Genomic DNA, 8188 nt, shown 5'->3' with positions numbered 1-8188 from the left:
ATGATGTCATAATTATGTACACCTTTGTGTGTGCTAAATATCATGTTCCTCAGCACTCTACTTTTTCCTCTTTCATTTGCATTGTATTTTAGGTTGATTTTTTTTATTCTATTATTTTAGCTCTTGCAAATCCTGCTTATCCAACACTGAGAAGAGTTAAAGGGTAAATTCATGGGAAATTTGATAATGCTAAGAGACAAAAAGAAAAAACACTTAAGACATTTAAATGACCCTCTTGAAAGTACTGCATCTTTAACTGCAGCAGATATAAATTCATGAAAATAATATCTATAGCGCCAGTCTATATCAATACTCAAAGGGATACTGATAATTACCTTAAATAACACTAACACAATATTATACTAACTTATATTACTGTAGTGTACCTGTGTAGGTATTCCTAGATTTCACTAAGCAATAAGGTTCTTTAAATCTGATGAAAGGTGTGTGTGTGTAGCATTCACCCTTTACAAGTATTAGAGTCTCTATACGAAGGTTATGATTTCAGAGGTTTATACTGGATTATTCTGTTTTAATTACCCTACGACTGAAACTCGATAATAGGTATTTCAGCGCATCGCATAACTGATCCCGAGGGACCGGATTCTTGAACCTTTAAGGGCAAGCTTGACAGGGAAACCACTGCTTGTGAACCTCCAAGATTTATCCCCATTTTACTCCATTTCCTCACCTGTCCCTGCAGCTTCTTGAATACAGTTGGCCACAAATGCTTTGGCACACCCGAGTTTTCGAGCTGCAATTTGTGTTGAGCCACGAACCGCTTCTCCAATCCATTGAAGTCTTCCATTATGCTTGTAGATTTGTGGTATTACCGGTCGAACGATTTTTTTTGTATTAAAGTATTATTGAAGAAACCAACTACAGATATGCCTTGGCGTCCGTGGCGATCGAAGTATGACAATGCAGGTTTCCAGACCGCACCCGTCCGCCGCTCTGGATCGTCTGGGCGCACGAGGGTTTGTTTACATGTAACATAGAAAACGTGGGAATCTTACTTCTTTTTCGATTATCTATTTTTATCGTAGAAATATTTCAACTTTCCTTTTCTTGTGTTTCTGTTTGATTTCCTAAATTCTTTTGTCGTTTATTATTGGTCAATATATCTATTGTATGAAAGTACTTTAGTTTATGCAACATAAGGTTTAATTATTTTGATCCTGCTGTACTTAGACACGTACTGTACATTTAAAAACGCTTTTATTTAAAGAAGCAAAATGCTAATTGTGTACATTAACATTAAACTAGCACATTGAAAAAACACATAATTCCCTTTATTCCACTTATTAAACAACACACGCATGGCTTATCCCTACTGTCATAAAGGGGGGAGTTGATAGAGAGCCTTCACGCTCTCATCATAATTGGTATCGTTTTTCATCAAAATCATTAAAACTAATTATTGTAATATGTCACTTTGCTTTTTTAATATCCATCAATATTTAAAGGTGTCTGTACTGGAGGGGAGAGGCTTCCTGTACAATGAGAAGAATCACGTGTGCGTGTGTGCGTGCGTGTGTGCGTGTGTGCGTGTGTGCGTGTGTGTGTGTGTGTGTGGTGTGTGTGTGTGTGTGTGTGTGTGTGTGTGTGTGTGTGTGTGGTGTGTGTGTGTGTGTGTGTGTGTGTGTGTGTGTGTGTGTGTGTGTGTGTGTGTGTGTGAGAGGAGAGAGAGAGAGAGAGAGAGGGAGAGAGAGAGAGAGTGTGTGATTTGGGTTTTCCAGTGGTTGTATGGTAGACAGACTGCTAGTCCAGGGGAACTCCACATTTCATTGAATCTACAGAGTTTGGTGTTAATGAGTAGTAATGAGCACTAGGACACGAAGTAAGAATGACCCAAAAATTCGTCTGTGACCACCCTTTGTATACCTCACTTGCTTGGTCTTTACACATACGTTACTTATATATACCTCAGTTAATTAGTCTATAGCTGTGTAAGATAATTAGTGCTTAAATAATTATTAAGAAACATGATATTTTATTTTCTTAGAAAGATAATACTTTATTTTACTATTTTTGTATCAGGTGCTATATATGTTTATATTATTACAATAACATAAGGAAACAGTGTAAAATATACGAGTTTACCCTACAAATTTTAGTTTTCTTTGTTTCCCTAACAATGCGTTCTCTTTAATTAGAGGGTAAGCAGTTATATTTCACTTTTGCTTGTTATATTAAGATTCTATAATGGATATTATAATGAAGAAACCAATATGTATTAATTTTGTGTCTGGAGAAATTCATTTAAGTTCCGGTATTATGCATGTATGATTAAGACGAACCATATGCTTGCAATATATGTGATCTGAGTAGATGTTAAAATGTTAAGAATATACAGTGTTAAACCCTGATATTATAACCATAAACAAAGAAAGAGAGAGAACAGAGACAAGTGCCTAGTAAATGCCCGAAAGAGCTAGTGGCGTCAGATGTTCAGATATTTCTCTGTTATTATTGAGGATTTAAAACCCATTCAAGGAGATTTTTTTCTTCTGTTTTTGTTGTGTATGCTTCATGAGAAGTCCTTGGAGAGATCCACCCGATTGTAATACAGATGCCATCCTTAGGAACCCTCTGAACTGATACAGTGAAGATATGAAGAAAATTGAGAAAAGTCTGTACAGACAAAGGATTCAAGAAGGAAGACATAACAGAAGGACAGTTATACTACACACATTAGTGGATAAGTGGACATCTGTGACAATTAAGGTTTTTAGTTGTACAAGTTTAATTATTTAAAATTCAATATATCAAGAAGTGTGAAATTATCAATTGTTTGATATTACCCTTCTCTCAGTTACCTCTAAGACTGAAATTAGATCATCAGTAACCCTCTTAGGATTATTATGTTTTTATAGTGTGGGTTCATCAAGAGTATGACTCAAGTAATGATACAGGAGAGCTCACACTTGACGTTAATTAATAGTGCCCCCTCTAGATAAAGCCCGACTGGATTTCCCAGTAGAAAGGGAAATAGTGGCTTGACCATAGAGAGAGAGAGTGGGCGCAATACAACAGGCTTTGTAAACAAGAGCACCATTCAGCACGGTCAAGAGAGGCCAGGGCGCTTGTGTGGCACTTGCGTCGCAGTTCAGTACCAACCGTGGCCGTGCATGGACGCTTGAAGAATTTCTTTATTCTGGTTAAAATCGAATGGACTCCCGTGTGATCATACGAAGTAGACGAAACAAATGTCTGCAACTCTTCGTATTCTCCAAGGGGAGAAATTAGACTCGTCAGGAGACGAGGGAATTTACTTGTATAAGTATATAACCCCATTAAATGTTTAAAGTTATTCCATGTGTTTATAATAACCAATTGAGATAATACTGAAATAGAGTGAAATTTACAAAAAGGGAAGTCACACGTAAAATGGGAGTATTAGTCTTTTAACGAACACTGAACCCGCTCTGGAGAGAGCGGACAAAAATCAATTTCCAGAGGCCTAAGTGGAAACACGTTTATGGCACTATTCAACTCACTATCACCCCTACTCAAGGGGAGCCAAAGGTGTGGGAGGTGGTATGTAAACACCCCAAAAAAGGCCTATGTAATATGTATGTGTGTGTGTGCCCTATACGTAATTTTGTACAGTGGCTGACAGGGACACAAAACACAGGGAAGGGGTGAACACACGCTACGACCTGGCTTTGGGTAAAAGCGCTACGCGGAGTCGAGGCAGCCCGCCCGGAGGGAGGCGAGGGCTGACCTTAGCGCGTCGGGTGCTTGACACGAACTCCCGGTCAAACGAGGTGAGATATAAAATGTGACCTCCGCCCTCGTTGAGCGAATGGTTCTTATTTCGGACTTTGGATCCACGTGGTAATGAGCCACATGGTCCGTGGTAACAGAAATAGTATTATGCACATCCTATATTGCTCGGCCACCTACTCGCGCCTCGCCCTCGAGGCGCCTTCAATGGTGACCTAACTTGGCTGGTCGTCTCGTTTATATATATATATATATATATATATATAATATATATATATATATATATGTATATATACATATATATATATATATATATATATATATATATTATATATATATATATATGTATATATACATATATATATATATATATATATATATATATATATATATATATATATATAACGAGACGACCAGCCAAGTTAGGTCACCATTGAAGGCGCCTCGAGGGCGAGGCGCGAGTAGGTGGCCGAGCAATATAGGATGTGCATAATACTATTTCTGTTACCACGGACCATGTGGCTCATTACCACGTGGATCCAAAGTCCGAAATAAGAACCATTCGCTCAACGAGGGCGGAGGTCACATTTTATATCTCACCTCGTTTGACCGGGAGTTCGTGTCAAGCACCCGACGCGCTAAGGTCAGCCCTCCCCTCCCTCTGGTCCCCTCCGGGCGGGCTGCCCCGACTCCGCGTAGGCTTTTACCCAAAGCCAGGTCGTAGCGTGTGTTCACCCCTTCCCTGTGTTTTGTGTCCCTGTCAGCCACTGTACAAAATTACGTATAGACACACACACACATACATATTACATAGGCCTTTTTGGGATGTTTACATACCACCTCCCACCACCTTTGGCACTCCCTTGAGTAGGGGTGATAGTGAGTTGAATGTGCCATAAACGTGTTTCCACTTAGGCCTCTGGAAATTGATTTTTGTCCGCTCTCTCCAGAGCGGGTTCAGTGTTCGTTAAAAGACTAATACTCCCATTTTACGTGTGACTTCCCTTATTGTAAATTTCACTCTATTTCAGTATTATCTCAATTGGTTATTATAAACACATGGAATAACTTTAAACATTTAATGGGGTTATATACTTATACAAGTAAATTCCCTCGTCTCCTGACGAGTCTAATTTCTCCCCTTGGAGAATACGAAGAGTTGCAGACATTTGTTTCGTCTACTTTGTATGATCACACGGGAGTCCATTCGATTTTAACCAGAATAAAGAAATTCTTCAAGCGTCCATGCACGGCCACGGTTGGTACTGAACTGCGACGCAAGTGCCACACAAGCGCCCTGGCCTCTCTTGACCGTGCTGAATGGTGCTCTTGTTTACAAAGCCTGTTGTATTGCGCCCACTCTCTCTCTCTATGGTCAAGCCACTATTTCCCTTTCTACTGGGAAATCCAGTCGGGCTTTATCTAGAGGGGGCACTATTAATTAACGTCAAGTGTGAGCTCTCCTGTATCATTACTTGAGTCATACTCTTGATGAACCCACACTATAAAAACATAATAATCCTAAGAGGGTTACTGATGATCTAATTTCAGTCTTAGAGGTAACTGAGAGAAGGGTAATATCAACAATTGATAATTTCACACTTCTTGATATATTGAATTTTAAATAATTAAACTTGTACAACTAAAAACCTTAATTGTCACAGATGTCCACTTATCCACTAATGTGTGTAGTATAACTGTCCTTCTGTTATGTCTTCCTTCTTGAATCCTTTGTCTGTACAGACTTTTCTCAATTTTCTTCATATCTTCACTGTATCAGTTCAGAGGGTTCCTAAGGATGGCATCTGTATTACAATCGGGTGGATCTCTCCAAGGACTTCTCATGAAGCATACACAACAAAAACAGAAGAAAAAAATCTCCTTGAATGGGTTTTAAATCCTCAATAATAACAGAGAAATATCTGAACATCTGACGCCACTAGCTCTTTCGGGCATTTACTAGGCACTTGTCTCTGTTCTCTCTCTTTCTTTGTTTATGGTTATAATATCAGGGTTTAACACTGTATATTCTTAACATTTTAACATCTACTCAGATCACATATATTGCAAGCATATGGTTCGTCTTAATCATACATGCATAATACCGGAACTTAAATGAATTTCTCCAGACACAAAATTAATACATATTGGTTTCTTCATTATAATATCCATTATAGAATCTTAATATAACAAGCAAAAGTGAAATATAACTGCTTACCCTCTAATTAAAAAGAACGCATTGTTAGGGAAACAAAGAAAACTAAAATTTGTAGGGTAAACTCGTATATTTTACACTGTTTCCTTATGTTAGTGTAATAATATAAACATATATAGCACCTGATACAAAAATAGTAAAATAAAGTATTATCTTTCTAAGAAAATAAAATATCATGTTTCTTAATAATTATTTAAGCACTAATTATCTTACACAGCTAAAGACTAATTAACTGAGGTATATATAAGTAACGTATGTGTAAAGACCAAGCAAGTGAGGTATACAAAGGGTGGTCACAGACGAATTTTTGGGTCATTCTTACTTCGTGTCCTAGTGCTCATTACTACTCATTAACACCAAACTCTGTAGATTCAATGAAATGTGGAGTTCCCCTGGACTAGCAGTCTGTCTACCATACAACCACTGGAAAACCCAAATCACACACTCTCTCTCTCTCTCCCTCTCTCTCTCTCTCTCTCTCTCTCTCACACACACACACACACACACACACACACACACACACACACACACACACACACACACACACACACACACACACACGCACGCACGCACGCACGCACGCACGCACACACACACACGCACACACGCACACACGCACACACGCACGCACACACGCACACGTGATTCTTCTCATTGTACAGGAAGCCTCTCCCCTCCAGTACAGACACCTTTAAATATTGATGGATATTAAAAAGCAAAGTGACATATTACAATAATTAGTTTTAATGATTTTGATGAAAAACGATACCAATTATGATGAGAGCGTGAAGGCTCTCTATCAACTCCCCCCTTTATGACAGTAGGGATAAGCCATGCGTGTGTTGTTTAATAAGTGGAATAAAGGGAATTATGTGTTTTTTCAATGTGCTAGTTTAATGTTAATGTACACAATTAGCATTTTGCTTCTTTAAATAAAAGCGTTTTTAAATGTACAGTACGTGTCTAAGTACAGCAGGATCAAAATAATTAAACCTTATGTTGCATAAACTAAAGTACTTTCATACAATAGATATATTGACCAATAATAAACGACAAAAGAATTTAGGAAATCAAACAGAAACACAAGAAAAGGAAAGTTGAAATATTTCTACGATAAAAATAGATAATCGAAAAAGAAGTAAGATTCCCACGTTTTCTATGTTACATGTAAACAAACCCTCGTGCGCCCAGACGATCCAGAGCGGCGGACGGGTGCGGTCTGGAAACCTGCATTGTCATACTTCGATCGCCACGGACGCCAAGGCATATCTGTAGTTGGTTTCTTCAATAATACTTTAATACAAAAAAAATCGTTCGACCGGTAATACCACAAATCTACAAGCATAATGGAAGACTTCAATGGATTGGAGAAGCGGTTCGTGGCTCAACACAAATTGCAGCTCGAAAACTCGGGTGTGCCAAAGCATTTGTGGCCAACTGTATTCAAGAAGCTGCAGGGACAGGTGAGGAAATGGAGTAAAATGGGGATAAATCTTGGAGGTTCACAAGCAGTGGTTTCCCTGTCAAGCTTGCCCTTAAAGGGTTCAAGATCCGGTCCCTCGGGATCAGTTATGCGATGCGCTGAAATACCTATTATCGAGTTTCAGTCGTAGGGTAATTAAAACAGAATAATCCAGTATAAACCTCTGAAATCATAACCTTCGTATAGAGACTCTAATACTTGTAAAGGGTGAATGCTACACACACACACCTTTCATCAGATTTAAAGAACCTTATTGCTTAGTGAAATCTAGGAATACCTACACAGGTACACTACAGTAATATAAGTTAGTATAATATTGTGTTAGTGTTATTTAAGGTAATTATCAGTATCCCTTTGAGTATTGATATAGACTGGCGCTATAGATATTATTTTCATGAATTTATATCTGCTGCAGTTAAAGATGCAGTACTTTCAAGAGGGTCATTTAAATGTCTTAAGTGTTTTTTCTTTTTGTCTCTTAGCATTATCAAATTTCCCATGAATTTACCCTTTAACTCTTCTCAGTGTTGGATAAGCAGGATTTGCAAGAGCTAAAATAATAGAATAAAAAAAATCAACCTAAAATACAATGCAAATGAAAGAGGAAAAAGTAGAGTGCTGAGGAACATGCATATTTAGCACACACAAAGGTGTACATAATTATTTGACCATTCATAAAGTGTATAATATAAAGAAACCTAAAAAATATGCATGTTAGTCAGACCCCCCCCCCCCATAAAAAAATTAATATATATTATATA

The 8188-nt window shown here is 38.0% G+C and overlaps 2 protein-coding genes across 2 annotated transcripts in view; one reads left to right on the top strand and one right to left on the bottom strand.

Annotated features, from left to right (window-relative positions):
- The window catches only part of LOC119598125 (tubulin--tyrosine ligase-like protein 12), a 26957-nt gene extending 25981 nt beyond the window's left edge, over window positions 1–976 (bottom strand). Inside the window, exon 1 of the mRNA XM_037947752.1 lies at window positions 692–976. Within this exon, the coding sequence (XP_037803680.1) occupies window positions 692–808 (117 nt within the window). The 5' untranslated portion in view covers window positions 809–976. The remainder of the gene's footprint in view (window positions 1–691) is intronic.
- Window positions 977–7122: 6146 nt separating this feature from the next.
- Window positions 7123–7410, top strand: LOC119598124 (tubulin--tyrosine ligase-like protein 12; the record flags this gene model as incomplete). Its single annotated transcript, XM_037947751.1, is given in 1 exon segment — window positions 7123–7410. A coding segment is annotated over 1 exon segment (120 nt), but the record flags the coding sequence as incomplete, so codon positions are not given.
- Between the last annotated feature and the right edge of the window lie 778 nt (window positions 7411–8188).

Source organism: Penaeus monodon, chromosome 40 (assembly GCF_015228065.2).
Source record: "Penaeus monodon isolate SGIC_2016 chromosome 40, NSTDA_Pmon_1, whole genome shotgun sequence".
Classification (NCBI taxonomy): domain Eukaryota; kingdom Metazoa; phylum Arthropoda; class Malacostraca; order Decapoda; family Penaeidae; genus Penaeus; species Penaeus monodon.
This window is presented reverse-complemented; position numbering and strand designations above follow the sequence as displayed.